This window comes from Tamandua tetradactyla, chromosome 15 (genome assembly GCF_023851605.1).
Source record: "Tamandua tetradactyla isolate mTamTet1 chromosome 15, mTamTet1.pri, whole genome shotgun sequence".
NCBI lineage: Eukaryota > Metazoa > Chordata > Mammalia > Pilosa > Myrmecophagidae > Tamandua > Tamandua tetradactyla.
The window spans coordinates 74,200,151-74,216,652 of record NC_135341.1 but is presented as its reverse complement, the minus strand read 5'-3'; the positions used below and the strand labels follow the sequence as shown (position 1 = coordinate 74,216,652).

At 35.9% G+C, this 16,502-nt stretch overlaps 1 protein-coding gene across 1 annotated transcript in view; it reads left to right on the top strand.

Annotated features, from left to right (window-relative positions):
- The window catches only part of PIK3R4 (phosphoinositide-3-kinase regulatory subunit 4), a 147,660-nt gene that overhangs the window by 37,118 nt on the left and 94,040 nt on the right, over positions 1–16,502 (top strand). The window contains exons 7-9 of the mRNA XM_077130095.1: positions 333–506; positions 11,461–11,606; positions 13,412–13,615. Of these exons, the coding sequence (XP_076986210.1) occupies positions 333–506; positions 11,461–11,606; positions 13,412–13,615 (524 nt within the window). The remainder of the gene's footprint in view (positions 1–332; positions 507–11,460; positions 11,607–13,411; positions 13,616–16,502) is intronic.

Below are 16,502 nucleotides of genomic sequence, written 5' to 3'. Positions count from 1 at the left end.
TTTGAAAGTATTGCTCTGTTGTCTTTTAGCTTCCATTGTTGCTGAAGATCATCTGATGCCAGTCTGATTCTTCTTCCTTTTTAGGAGACCTATGTATTTCTTTCTGTAAGTTCCTAGGATCTTTTCTTTTCCTTGGTGTTCCAGAAATCCTTGATGATTTGCTTTGGTGTGGGTCTTTTTACACTTATTGTGCTGGGTAGGAAGTGCAGCGCCTTCTCTCCTGGATCACTGCTCAATGTGTTTGGCTTTTTGATTAATTTTATTGTTTTCCTCAATGGCATTTTTTACTTTCTGGCATTGAATAATTATGTAATGTTGCTTGTCTTTTTCAGGTGTTGCTGCCTATGTTGGCTGGCAGAGTTCCTCAATTCTCAAGCCCCTGTTACAGCAAGGTCTTAGTGATGCTGAGGAATTTGTTATAGTGAAGGCTCTTAATGCCCTTACCTGTATGAGCCAGTTAGGGCTGTTACAGAAACCCCATGTGTATGAATTTGCCAGCGATATTGGTAAGTTTTTGTTTCTTAAAATTAGGATGGAAAAATTAGGATTGGGAATTGAAATAATAACTGATTGAGCTTTTCAAAATACTAGGCAGTGTAGTGTCAGAATTCCAACTTTGTCTCTTTGTTGTGTATATGTGCACTTACTTTTATGTATGAGATAGAACAGACAGACAAACAGAAACGTTTGCTCCTCCAGCTCAGGTTGGGAAATATCTCTGTTTTTATCTGTGTTTAAGTCTTTGTGACCCTTGAAAAATGAAGGTTATTTGTTTATTTAATATGATTTGAGTAAAGACTTCAGTGCTCTGAAGGATAAATTTATTTTTGAACACTTGATATCACTAGTTAGAGTTGAAAATTGAACGTGAGGATTGTCTATGATGTCTGTGATTGTATTGATTGCCTGTTGAGAATTCATAGTATTCAAGTTACTACTGTTAGTAATTTAATGAGAGGAAAGAATCCCTTGACTCTAGTAGCACTCATCTATTTCCTTCAAATTGTAAAAATTCAGAATAACAGCAGCAAGTAAATATGACAAATTCTAAAGTTAAGAATATCTGAAACATTTTTGTCCATATCACCTTTAAGACAGGAAGCAATATAAGATTCACAGTTGGCTCTGTACTAAGGGGACATAAAACCTTGTTGCCTTTTTAGGTAAAATGCTTGATTGTTACTAAATGCTTTTTCAGGAAAATTAATAAAAAGCCAAACTGGTTAGATTTGAGTAAGTTTTCCTTGAGACAATCTTCATGGAGAACAGGCAATAGAGTTGTTTATTTTGATGAGAAACTAGATGATAGCTAGCAGAGATACATAACATTTCTGGAAAGTTTTTAAGGCCTGAATGTGGCTGTTTAAAAATATTTGTGGAAGTTTAAAGTATATGTAAGTTTCTTTTCTTGTACTCAGATGTTCAGAATCATTCTTTTTGTTTATTAACCTAATTTGGTTTGACTTTTTTGACAATTATTTAAAAGTAATAGAAAATGATTGAGTATTGGTAGCATTATCATAAGAATCCCCATTACAATGGAATGTTTTTGATTTTTCGCATAAGGAACAGAGTCCCAAACTTGAGGAATTCATTATCTCTTAAGTTTTTATCATTTTTTTTTAAAGAAGCTAATAATTTTGGAACTAAAATCCGTATAACAGCAAAACAAAAGTATCAGGCTGTTTCTGAAATTCACCTCTTCTGTAGTGTAAAGCAAGTATAAAAAGCACCCATGGTAACATTTCATGGTCACATTATGAGAAAATGTATCATCTTATGTGTCTATATTGCAACCTGAAATATTTTCCTACTTATTCCTATTTCCTGAATTTCCATATTAGGACTTTTTTTCTCCTGTGAAAGTGGCATTATCTTGCAAAAGTTGAGTTTTCCTTGCTTTTGACTTTGATTCTCTTTATTTTAATGAATATCCTTTAAACATTCATTAGACAATAATATAAATATATGATATGTAATATAAAACAATAATATAAATATATACTCATAATTTCATATAATATGTTTATTCTGTTGCCTAGTTATTTGGAAATTCTTTTTCAGATCTACTATAGCTTATAATTAACATGTTTTCACTTTTTTTTGTTGTGAAATATACATACAAAAAAGCAGTATATTTCCAAGTAAGTCACATTTTATTTATCTAAAAAATGGTACCCATGAATTTTTAAGCCAAACCATCATTAAGGTAGCTTTAACCCCTCTTCTCAAATTTTGCAGAGATTTTCCTGGACCCTGCTAATTTTAGTCATTGATTATAGGATGGACATATGGTATACTCATGTATTTCTAGTTTGGTATCAAAATAAATAAGTATTTTTAGTTACAGAATAGATCCAGTGTGGTATAACTTCTTAGGTGGAAACTCCTTTAGCACTTATGCTATACCTGGTACGAACTAAACAAACAAACAAAAGCCTTGATGAGAAAAAGAAAATAAATATTTGTGGCCATTTTGAGGTATTTAAAAGAAAAAGAAAACCAGCTTTTAAGAACTTAGAAATACCTACTTACTTAAATGATAAGCTGTGTACATCTCCCTGTTGTTTGGTCTTTAAACTACACACAGTCTATTATAGTGATTCCTAAAGGAATGGTGGTGCTGGTGGTGCTGATGATCATGGTTCCTTTGGCAGTCCATTTTTGAAACTATACTGTTCCCACTTAGATACTATGAATATTCACCTTATACCATCGTGTCCCCAGATAATTGGAATGTATTATATTGAGAAAAGATTGAGTACCCTGTTTTAAAAGATATTCTTTTGATTCAAGTTTCCTGTTTTTTAAGTATTTGATGTGCTTTGTATTAATCAGCTACTGATACAATAATGTTGTATAATAATCAACTACAAAGTCTCAGTAAATGCTTTAGTAAATTAGTCACTCATGTATCTGTGGGTTGTAGAGGTGACTATTTCAGGCTGTACATCTCTGTGCTGCCTGTGACAACTGTGGTCCATATTTCTTAATCTGGGGCCCAAGTTGGAGGGGTATTGGCTTCCTAGATTATGCTTTTTACATGGTGGTGGCAGAATCAGTAGAGGACAAGCCTAGATATGTGGCACATTTAACCCTCTATGTCACATTTGATCTGTTAGCATCCAGCTGGCTAAAGCAAGTAACATGACTGAGCCAAAAGCAAGGGACAAGGAAGTACCCTTTGTCCATCATGAGCTGATGACAAGGGATGGTTGTGCAATTCTCTTATACAGAGAAGTAATAAATTGGAACCAGTGATTTAGTTTAATACATTGCCAAACTGCTCTCAAGCCATTATGGGTTTAGCTACTTTCTAGACATTTCTCAGTGTTCTTCTCTAGAACTTATTGTTCCTGTTGTCGAAGAGAATATCTCCTAGCCCTCCCTTGTTGAATGGAACAGAGCTACAGTTTGTTTATGAAGCAGTCAAAACCTTCTCCTTGTGTAATCTGAAGAACTTTTGAGAGAGGTTTTTTCTTTTTTATTAGAATAATTGTAGGTTTATAGAAAAATCATGCTGAAAGTAATTTCCCACATACCCCTGTCTTACACACACAGTTTTCCGTATTAATAACATCATATTAGTGTTGTACTTTCGTTACAATTGATGAAACAGTATTATTATAATTATACTATAGCCTATAGTTTATGTTAGAGTTCACTCTTGGTCTCATACTGTACCATGTATTTTTTTAAAAAAAATCTGTTATATATATATATAACCTTATAAATAACCTAAAATTTCCCATTTAATCCACTTTCAAAAGTATTTTTCAGTGGTATTAATTACATTTTGAAAATTGTGCCTCCATCAACATCTTCCATTGCCAAAACTTTTCCATGACCACAAACAGAAACTCCATACCAATTAACCATTAACTTCATATACTCTACCCCCACCAGGGGCTCTGGTAACCTGTATTCTAGTTTCTGACTTTATGATTTTTTCATATTCTACTTATTTCATGTAAGTAATATCATATGATATTCATCCTTTTATGTCTGGCTTATTTATCCGTTTTGTAGCATGCATCAAAACCTTTTTATGGCTGAATAATATTCTGTTATGTGTATATGAAACATTTTATCCATTCATTTATTGATGAACACTGTTTTTCACAGTGACTGCACTACTTAAAAATTGATTAATTAATTATATACAGAAAAGGTTTATGAATAATGTTACTATGAACATCATAGCAGTAATGTTGGCTATGAATTCTTTTGGGTATATACCTAGAAGTAGGATTTGTGGACCATACAGGAATTCTATAAATAACTTTTTGAGCAACTGCTGAGATGTTTTTCACGGTGACAGCACTACTTAAAAATTAACTAATTAATTACAGAAAATTCTGTAGGTTTTCAGAAAATTCATGATGAAAATAGAGTTCCTATGTATATATCCCTATTATTAACATTTTGCACCAGTGTGGAACATTTGTTACAATTGTTGGGAGAATGTTATTATAATTGTTGTATTATCTGTTGTCTGTAGTTTACTGTTTGTATTTTACAGTCCTATGGTTGTATTTTAAAAAAATATTGATTCTAGTAACATATCGCCTAATATTTCCACTTTTAACCACAGTGATTTAAATCACTGGTGTTGATTATATTCATAATCTATTTTTTTAACGATGATTTTGGCTGTTTGGGACTTCTTACCCTTCCAGATGAATTTGATGATTGCTGTTTTCATTTCTGTAAAACTGGCTGTTGGAGTGCTGATTGGGGTTGTATTTAATCTGTGAATGCTTTGGGTAGAATTGATATTTTCACAATATTTAGTCTTTTGATCCATGGACACCGAATTTCCTTCCATCAGTCTAGATCTTTGAAAATTTCTTTCAGCACAGTTTTATAGTTTTCCATGTGCAAGTGCTTTGCATCCTAGATATTTGATTATTCCTAGGTATTTGATTCTTTTAGTTGCTATCGTAAATGGAATTTTTTTCTTGATTTCCACTTTGAATTGTCCATTACCACTTTATAGAAACCCCGCTGATTTCGTGTATTGAAATTCTACCTGCCACTCTGCTGAATTTGTTTATAGCTCTGGTAGCTTTGTTGTGATTTTTCAGGTTTTTTTTTTTTTACATAATGTCATGTCATCTACAGATAGGGAAGACATTATTATGTCTTGCTTCCTTTCCATTTTGGATGCATTTTCTTTGCGTTTTTGTTTTTTTATTTTTCCCAGTTGCTCTGGCTAGAATTTCTTATACAGTGTTGAAAAACAGTGGTGACAGTGGGAATTTTTGTCTTGTTCCTGATCTTAAGGGGAAAGCTTTGTCTTACATCATTGAATATGCTGTTAGTTGTGTGTTTTTCATATATGTCCTTTATCATATTGAGGACATTTTCTTCTGTTCCTAGTTTTCTAAGGTTTTTATTGAGAAGGAGTGCTGGATTTTGTCCGATACCTTTTCTACATCAATTGAGGTGATCATGTGTATTTTTTTTTCCTTCATTCTACTAATATGGTGTGTTACATTAATTGATTGTCTTAAATTGAAAATTCATTGCATTCTTGGGACAAGTCCCATTTGATTTTGGTTTATAGTTCTTCAAAATACTGTTGGATTCAGTTTGCTAGTATTTTTTTGAGGATTTTTGCATCTATATTCATGTAAGATATTCATCTTTAATTTTCTTTTCTTGTAGTATTTTTATCTGGTTTTGGTATTAGAGTGATGCCTCATACAATGAGTTAGAAGTTGTTGCCTCTTCAATTTGTTTTGGAGAGCTTGCGCAGAGTTGGTGTTAATTCTTCTTGGAATATTTGATAAAACTCACCTGTGAAGCCATCTGGTCCTAGACTTTTTTGGGAAGTTTTTCGAATTGTGATTCAATCTCTTTACTAATAATTGGTCTGTTGGCATCTTTTTCTTCTTGACTAGTGTGGTAGTTAGATTCGGATGTCAGCTTGGCTAGGTGAAGGTGCCTAGTTCTATTGCTGTGGGCATGAGTCGATGGCATGTAAACCTCATCTGTTGCTGATTACATCTGCAATCAGCTAGGAGGTGTGCCTGCTGCAGTGAATGATGTTTGATTTAATTGGCTGGTGCTTAAATGAGAGGGCTCAACATAGCACAAGCATGTTGTGCCTGTTGCCAAGAAGCTCAGCATACCTCATCTTGGCACTCACAGCTCAGCCCAGGCCTTTGGAATGCAGAAAAGAATCACCCCGGGGAAGGTTGTTGGAACCCAAAGACCTGGAGAGAAGGCCAGTCCTTCCCATGTAAGAAAGAACCTCAGTTGAAAGTTAGCTGCCTTACCTCTGAAGAACTAATGAAATAAATCCCCTTTTATTAAAAGCCAATCCATCTCTGGTGTGTTGCATTCTAGCAGCTAGCAAACTAGAACAGATTTGGTACTGGAGAGTGGGGTGTTGCTGCAGTTTGCAAATACCAGTCATGTTGGAACAGTGTTTTGGATGGAAAAGGGGAAGATTTTGGAGGAACTGTGAAGAGAATGATGGAGAAGTCCTGGAGTGCTTGAAGAGACTGTTGGTATTAATGGAACCACTGCCCATCTGGACAAAGGGGGACACAAAAGAGACAAATTGGAGTTTGCAGAGTGAGAACCATGGAAGTTCAGGTCTGAAGCCAAGAAACCTCAGGCCAGGAGAGTGGACCAACCCATATACGTAGAGAGGATGAGTTTGCCCTGAGGACAGAGGATGAGTCTGCCCTGAGGACAAAGGATGAATCTCCCAACTCGTTGCAATGAAAGAGTTGTGCCGCCTCAGGCCTTTGAGGAGATATAGCATTCTCCTCGAGGACTGGGAGAGCCTGACTGCCACCACACGGAGGGGTTGAGTGTGTGCCCCAGAAATGGCAGAGCCCAGATGTGCCCCTGATGCTTGGAAGGGGTGGAGCTGAGAAAATGTGGTCTCCTCAGTGTCCCCTGAGGTTGATTCAGAAAGAGTTGGGCCACTGCATAGGCCCTTGGAAAGGGTGGGACTGCCACTTTCTAAAGCCAAAGGATACATGACTTTCAGACTTTGAAATCCAGTGGAATTTGCCCTGGAGGTTTTCAGAACTGTTTAGGTCTTGTGACTCTTGTGTTCCTTCCCTATGGAAGTGAAAAACTGTATCATGTGACTGCCCTCCTTTGCATATTGGCACCAGATAATTTGTTTTGAGATTCATAGGTCCACGGCTGGAAAAGACTTTTTTGCACTTTAATATTGTTTAAGGTGATGCGTGTAGTTGACAAGTTGACAAGGGGTGGACATGTGGTAGTTAGATTCAGGTGTCAACTTGGCTAGGTGAAGGTGCCTAGTTCTATTGCTATGAACATGAGCTGATGGCATGTGAATCTCATCTGTTGCTAATTACATCTGCAATCGGCTAGGAGGTGTGCCTGCTGCAATGAATAATGTTTGATTTAATTGGCTGGTGCTTAAATGAGAGAGCTCAACATAGCACAGCCCAAGCAGCTCAGCAACCGCATCTCGGCACTTGTAGCTCAGCCCAGGCCTTTGGAGATGCAGAAAAGAATCACTCCGGGCAAAATTGTTGGAATCCAGAGGCCTGGAGAGAAGGCCTGGAGAGAAGGCCAGCCGAGATCACCCTGTGCCTTCTCACATAAGAAAGAACCTCAGTTGAAAGTTAGCTGCCTTTCCTCTGAAGAACTATATGTTAGCTAAATCCCCTTTTATTGAAAGCCAATCCGGCTCTGGTGTGCTGCATTCCAGCAGCTAGCAAACTAGAACAACTAATATAAGTAGTTTTTGTGCTTCTAGGAATTTATGCTTTTCAACTAATTTATCTAATTTGTTGACATGCAGTTTTTTGTAGAGTCGTCTTATAGTCCTTTTAATTTCTGTGGGACCTATTGTATTTTTTCCCTTTCATTTCTGATTTTAGTTGTGTGTCCACTCTCTTTTTTCTTCATCATTTTATTTTGTCAATCATATTGATCTTTTCAAACAATAAATTTTGCTTTTGTTGATTCTCTTTTTAATTTTATTCTCTCTTTTATTTATCTGTGCTCTAAACTTTGTTATTTCCATTCTTCTGCTTATTTTGGGTTTGGTTTGCTCCCTTTTTCTAGTTACCTAGGTGTGAGTTTCTGTCTCTGATTTGAGATATTTCTTCTTTTTTAATTTCAGCATTTAAAGCTATACATCTCTCTGAGCACTGTGTTCACTGTATTCCATAAGCTTTTGTATGTTATGTTTTCATTTTCATTCTTCTGAAGATATTCCTAATTTCCCTTGTGATTTCTTCTTTGATCCATTAAGAGTATGTTGTTTAACATTTATGTATTTGTGGGTTTTTCCTATTTGCCCTCTGTTATTGATTTCTAGAGTCATTTCATTGTGCTTAGAGAAGAGCCTTTGTAATATATCATTCTTAAGTTTATTGCGACTTGTTTTATGACCTAACGTGTTGTCCCTTTTGAAGAATGATCCATGTGCACTTGGGAAGAACATATATTCTGCTGTTGTTGGGTGCTGTGCTCTGTATATGTCTGGTAGTTCTAGTTCATTTGGATATTGTTCAAGTTCTTCGTTTCCTTACTGATCGTCTGTCTAGATGTTTGACCCATTGATGAAGGTGGTATATTGAGGTCTCCAATTATTATTGTAGAGGTGTTTATTTCTCTCTTCAATTTTGTCAGTGTTTGCCCTTTTGGGGCTCTGATATATAATTGTTATATCTTCTTGATGGAGTGACTCTTTTATTACTCTGTTATGTCCTTTGTCTCTTATAACAGTTTTTGACTTAAAGTTTATCTACCTCAGCTCTCTTTTGGCTTCTATTTGCATGAAATTTTTTTTTTTCATCCTTTCACTTTCCACCTATTTGTGCCTTTGGGTCTAAGGTGAATCTTGTTAACTGACATATAGTTAGATTTTGCTTTTTTCTCTATTCTGCTAATCTGTGTCTTTTGATTGAAAAGTTTAATCCATTTACATTCAGTGTAATACTTATAAGGCAGTATTTTTTTTTATTAGAGAAGTTGTAGGCTTATAGAAAAATTATGCGTAAAACACAGAGTTCCCATTTACCATCCTGTTATTATTAACAGCTTGCATTAATGTGGTACTTTTATTACTGTTCATGAAAGAACAATTTTATAGTTGTATTATTTAGTATAGTCCATTGTTTACGTTAAGGCTCAGTGTGTGGTACAGTCTTATGCTTTTTGTTTTTTTAATTTTCATTCCAGTAACATATATACAATCCAAAACCTTCCCTTTTTACCACTCTCAAATATACATACTGTGCTGTGAATAGTAATGTGCCACCTTCACCACCATCCATTATTAAAACTTTCCCATCAACCCAAATAGAAACTCTGAACCATTTAAGCATTAACTCTCCGTTTTCTAACCCCACCCCAGCTCCTTGTAACCTACTTTCTAGTTTCTGCCTCTATGAATTTGCTTATTCTAATTATTTCACATCAGTGAGATCATACAATGTGTATCCTTTTGTGTCTGGCATATTTTCACTCAACATGATGTCTTCAAGGTTTATTCATGTTGTCACCTGTATCAGAACTTCATTCCTTTTTATGGATAAATAATATTCCATTGTATGATTATATCACATTTTTTTTATTCAAACATGGTCTTCTGGATACCCTTTAGTTCTATATTAATATTTTGTTTTAGCTTATCCTATTGAACTGATATAGGAATTTGATCCATTGTTTTTGATTAGTTATACCAGTGTCTGCTTCTTCTGTTGTTTTAATTGTTCCCTTGATGGGCCTTCTCTTCCTGTTTCTTTGAATGACTTGAAATCTTTTCTTGATGTTGGACATTTGATTATTTTGACATGCTAACTCTTGGAAATCAGATTCACCATTTTGCCTAAGATTTTAGCATAGGTTGGTTGTGTGTTAAGGCTATTCTTTAATGTTTGATCCTAAGTTTATAGTGAACATTTCAAACATCTGTGTTTAACAATTTGGTTTTTCTCAGGTCTTTATGGACCTGCATCTTGCCCTGTGTTTGTTTAGTAATTTTCAAGATTATCCTAGAATGTGTGTCTGTATTCCCTCCAAGAGAGGATTTCCTTTCCTCTGTTCCTTTTCTAGGGGTATTTGGCTGTTCTCTTTGTTTTTATATTTATTTCTTTCCGAGCAGCTATGATTTGCTCTGGACCATTTGCTCTTTCTGCCCTGGGTCTGTAATATCATACATCGACTCAGTTCCTTCCATGCAGTTTTTTTTCATCCCATATCTTCCCAGTTAATGTATTCTGACTCAGGGGTCAGTGTTCAAAGACAATCAGTTTTTTTCATTTAGGTGCACCAGCAGTTAGGGCCTGGGCTAGGAGTGTGCACAGCTTGCAAAAAGTTCAGCTGCACGTTGCTGTAGTTTCAGGGCGCTGCTTTGAATATACATGCACAGATTGCTAGGGTTCTACCACAGGTCTGTATGGCTTTGGGTCCCCACGCCATGCAAATGGGATTTTGTCCTGAGTGGTTCTGTGGTCAGCAGCCACAGCAGGAGGTGCCTGCCCAGAGAGCCTTGCCATGTGTCAGAGAGAGATTTTTGAACAAATCTTTTCTTTTTCCCCTTTTTTATAAGTGTTATTAGTATATGGCAGTATTCTCCTTTTTCTGTTAGCATGAATTTCTTATAAAATAAATATATGCTAAGTGGTGAAGCATCTTTTTTGTAAACTCAGAACTAGTACAAATCCTGTATTTTTCTTTTAGAAGCTTATTTTTTTTTCCAAATCAGGTTAATCTTAATTTGAGTAATTGAAACTGTTGATGTTGGGCTAATACATGAAATCCTTAAAATAAAAGGGATAAAGGCATTCATTTAAAATTCTGATTTAATCTATAAGTTTAAAACTGTTTAAGAAGCGGCTTTATGTTTTTTTACATTTTCGTTTCCTTTCATAATGACTTGTGAATGGAAGTATGAATGATGTGTCAGGTTTGATCAAACTCTTAACATTAAAAAGAATGTCATATAGCAGGTGAAATTCTTCCTCTAATCTTAATATATCTTGGAAAAGAAGCAGCTCCTCAGTTTCTCTGACTTTTGTGTGGTAGGTATCATGTCCTTGAACTTTTGTGGGTACATGAATAGGGAGGTAATAGTTTGCTGTATGTTGTTGGGACGTCTTATGTCTTTTGTGTTAGTAGCTTTTAGTCCCATCTGATAAATGAGTAGGTTCCCACCCATATTCAGCCAAAGCTAAAAAATATTAATTTTAAAGCTTCAGAATGGAGTAGTTGTTTTTATTATTTTATGTTATTGCTAATATTTATGACAAGGAAGTATTATAATATCAGCTTCACTTAATTGAATTTATGCTTCAGGATAATTTGAATATTAGAAGATACCTGATAATATCATTGTGGTACACTCCCTTTATTAGTAGCATAATAAAGTAAAAAAAATTTAATAGTTTGAAACTATTTATTTATGAACCTGGCTTGATTCATACTTTTTTTTTTTTTTAATCTCTGTAGCCCCCTTCCTGTGTCATCCTAATCTATGGATACGCTATGGTGCTGTGGGATTTATCACAGTGGTAGCCCATCAAATAAGCACAGCTGATGTCTATTGCAAACTGATGCCATACCTTGGATCATATATTACCCAACCAATAATACAGGTACGCAAATTCCAACTTAGAATCCATACTCTGTCTAAATTGTACCCCTTTAAAAAAATGTTGAGTCCTTTTTTTTTTTTAAAGATTTAAATTGGACTAACGTAGTTTCACTCTCCTTTCAAACTAGTTAATGTAGACTTAGAACCTTTGAAGGTAAGAGATGTTCAGGAGTACATTATGCTATACATTTTAGTATGCATAATATAGTACTCGATAGTCGCACTTTATTTTCTTTTGTGTAATATAAAACATCTACTGTTAAAGTGAAATATAATGTAGAAAAAGATGTATGCTTTCATTGTAAAAAGTGTAACTGATTTCAGCCAAAGTCAGCATTTATAATGCTACATTTTTCAAACATTTGTTGTTTTGAACTACTGTTTCTAGTTTCATTAAAAAAAAAACAAACTAAAAATCAAACCTGATGTAACCCCCCTCTCCCTCCCAGCATTTGAACACTTGATAATACACTTTGATTTATGCAAGGCAAAAATTATTTACTCAGCTTATCTGTGTTTATACTCTCCAGATAGATAGCCAGTTATCAAAATAGATATTTAAACTAAATAGAATGTTGAAGATGATTCTGGCTGTTAAAACATCCTGAACTGTCCTATTTTTACTAAAATTCAGTATTTCATGTTTGTAAATTTACATACCTCTGTTGCTTCTATATCCCAGTGTACTTTCCATGTGGTTAGTAAAAATGGCCTTAGGTAGGTATCCGCTGGAAACGAGGGATCTTTGACTGCTTTCAGTTCTTCCCTATCTGTAGATTCATCATTTCTGGGAAACAGCAATCTTTATTTCGCGGAGTATGTAGAACCACTGATTTTTTTTTTTTTTTTTTACCCTCAAACAGTTCATATATACATTTTTTTTGAAGTGTGTTTAAACTTCCTTGGAATAAGGTCTAGAGATGTCTACCACTTCAGAGTAGTTCTGCCTATAAGTTTGTTAAGCTTTTTGATAATACAACATGGAGAAAGTATCCCTGGGATTAAAAAATTGCATGCATTTGTAATAAATTTTAGTGGTTGTTTTCTAGGATAAATCTGACATATATGTGATTTGTTAGAAATTTACACCAAAGACTGACTTTGCTTATTCAAAATTTTTTCTTTATCACTTTTATCATTGTTTTATATTTTGAAAGGCCAGGATTGGGAGTTGAGAGGCTAATTATCCATTTGCTTCATAAATCTTATACCTTTCCATAGGTTAGTCAATGCGCTAGGTAGTTAAGTATATCTAAAAAAAGCCCTTTTAGTTACTGTTAATTGTGTTAATATTTATGCATTGACAAGGAAAACATTCTTTGATAATAGAAAGATATTATGAACTCTATGGAGAGGTAGAGAGTAATATTTTTTTAGAAGTAGTTGAATCTGCTAGGAAAACTTGATGCCTGAAGTGAAGATATATAGTTATTGAGCATATTTTCTGGATCAGGATTTATTGCTTTAGACCTGGCAACTGAAGGTACTTTTTAGATCTTGGAAGATACTTGACAGTTTGGGATCTAGAAAAGGCTGTTTTTCATTTTCTAAAATTTTCTAGCTTGGGTGGCTGTTATTAGTCTTCCAGTATGGTAGACTATGCTCACAGTGAAAAGTAAGAAATAACTTAGCCCTTTAAAGTTCACTAGCTGTTCTTTTTTTCTTCTACACAAAAATTACAGGTATCTCTCCTCTTAGAAATTAAATACCTTATATTAACTTTACACAGATTATACTTTATTGAATTTGAAAATAGCTGTATGTATGTTGTACTTTTGGCTGATTCTTTTTATTTTTCTAACATAGATTGAAAGAAAACTTGTTCTACTAAGTGTTCTAAAAGAACCAGTGAGTCGTTCTATATTTGATTATGCTTTACGGTCTAAAGACATTACTAGCTTGTTCAGACATCTTCACATGCGTCAGAAGAAACGAAATGGGGCACTTCCTGATTGCCCTCTGCCTGAGGATCCTGCAATAGCACAGCTTCTGAAGAAATTGCTCTCACAGGTTGTATCATATTTTCAGAATCTTACACTTCAATGTAAATTTCCAGAAAATACTGAAGCCTCCATCTAGTTATTTTTTAATTTTATTTTTTTAAATACCAAAAAACACCAAACGCAAACATTCCTATTTTGATCATTCCGTTCTACATATATAATCAGTAATTCACAATATCATCACATAGTTGCATATTCATCATCATGATCCTTTCTTGGAACATTTGCATCTATTCAGAAAAAGAAATAAAATGTAAACAGGAAAAAAAATTTATACGTACCAAACCCCTTACCTCTCCCTTTCATTGATCACTAGCATTTTAAACTGAATTTATTTTAACATTTGTTCCCCCTATTATTTATTTTTATTCCATATGTTCTACTCGTCTGTTGACAAGATAGATAAAAGGAGCATTAGAGGGCAGGCCATGATGGCTCAACAGGGAGAGTTCTCGCCTGCCATGTCAGAGACCCAGGTGTGATTCCTAGTGCCTACCCATGCAAAAAAAAAAAAAGGAGCATCAGACATAAGGTTTTCACAATCACACAGTCACATTGTGAAAGCTATATCATTATACAATCATCTTCAAAATCATCTTCAAGAAACATGACTACTGGAACACAGCTCTACATTTTCAGTCTGTTCCCTCCAGCCTCTCCATTACATCTTGAATGACAAGGTGATATCTACTTAATGCGTAAGAATAACCTCTCGACTCTGTTTGGAATCTCTCAGCCATTGACACTTTGTCTCGTTTAACTCTTCCCCCATTTGGTCGAGAAGGTTTTCTCAATCCCTTGATTCTGGGTCTCAGCTCATTCTAGAGTTTTTCTCAATCCCTTGATGCTGAGTCTCAGCTCATTCTAGGATGTCTGTCCCAGGTTGCCAGGAAGGTCCACACCCCTGGCAGTCATGTCCCATGTAGACAGGGGGAGGGTGGTGAGTTTGCTTGTTGTGTTGGCTGGAAACAGAGGCCACATCTGAGCAACAAAAGAGGTTCTCTTGGGGGTGACTCTTAGGCTTAATTTTAAGTAGGCTTGACCTATCCCCTGTGGGGTTAAGTTTCAAATGAACAAACCCCAAGACTGGAGGCTCAGCCTATAGCTTTGGTTGTCCATGCTGCTTGTGAGAATATCAAGAATTCACCTTGGGGAAGTTGAATTTTCCCCCGTTCTCACCATTCCCTGAAGGGAACTTTGCAAATACGTTTTTATTCACTGTTCAAATCACTGTGGGAATTATCGGGGCATCACTCTGGACAAACCAACGAAATCTCATGTCCTACTCAAAGTTCCATCTACTTATGGTGTTCAGTTAAGCTGTCTACATAAGTTATATTAGGAAATGCACTAGTCAAAATATAAATTTTGTACCAAATAAACATTTTAGCCTCCATCTAGTTATTAAAAACATTTTTAGTTGATTAGGTTGCATCATAACAATGAGTAAATCTGGCAAGCGTCTTCTTTATTTGCTTTGGTGTTTAGGAGATCCTAGACACCAAAAGATGTCAGGCATTGAGTTCATCTAAATAAGGAACCGTGGGACAAATTAAATTTCTTTAGTGATTATTGGCTAAATAAATGAGGAAAACAGTAGCTCTAACCTTAAATTTAAAAACATTTTGATTCAGTTCCATATTTCTTTAAAAATATAATAAAATTCAGTTAGAAGAAACATAGCAGAACACAGATGCTGGAAGCCTCCAGGACTTCTGGGCCAAGATGGCGTCTTAACAGTGTGCGCATTTTAGTTTGTCCTCCAGAACAACTACTAAATAACCAGACACAATACAGAACAGCTCCTGGGCCACGTCAGTGACCAGACACACAGCGTACCCCAATCTGGATCAGCTGGACCAGCTGCGATTCCGCCCCAGAACCGTGAGTTCCCCCAGCCACTTTGGCCAGCACCCCTCCCCTACAGGCTGCTTCCCAGAAGGGAAAGGAAAGAGATTTTACCAGCAGCAGGGGCTGAGCCCAACCAAATGCCAACTGTGGAATAATTAACAAATTCTGACTACTAAAAATAGGTCCCAAGCTCAGGTGAACCTGGTCAAAGCGTAGGTTGCTTATTTTTGCCCTGTCGCCAAGGGGGTAGGGCTGACGGAAAAAGGGAAAAAAAAGAAGGAAACAGAGGTTTTTGTGGCTGTTTCTACAATGGCTTGAGTGCCTTTGGATATAATGGCAGGGCTCCTCAGGCTGCAACTGCCCCAGACATAGGCAGAAACAAACTCATTTGAGGGCTTGTCTGCAGACTGTGCCTTCCGTGTGTGTGTCCCAACTCAGGTGGAATCCCTCTCTCAAGGAATTCAGACACCAGGGTTTGGTAATTTGGAGCCGTTAAAACCAGCCTACAACCTCTCCTCATTTTCCACCACACCTTCAGCCAAAGTTAAAGGTACTGCATCATCTTATGCTGGTGGGACCTGCAGGCAGACAATCACCACACACTGGGCAGGATAAGAAAAACAGAGTCCAGAGACTTCACAGGAAAATCTTTCAACCTGCTGGGTCTCACCCTTTGGGAAAACTGACTCAGGTGGCTCTTTCCTCCTGAGAGGAGGCCAGTTTGGTCTGGGAAAATCCGGCTGTGGTCTATAATACCTAAGTAGACCCTCCTAAGTGTGGGGGGAAAAAGGCACCATACAAGCAGGGCAAGAAACAAGAAAACAAGAACTGAAAAATTCTCCTCTATTAAACAAAACCTAAGCTAGAGGTCCAGAAAAAGCTGAATTGAGTGTCAAAGAACAGATAGACAACAAAGTCATCCAGCAAGAAAACCCTAGGTAAAAGAAGTGCAAGCAGTAAACTGATTAAGGTAATTAAATGCCTAGACGCCAGCAAAAAATAATAAATCACACTAGGAAAATTGAAGATATGGCCCAGTCAAA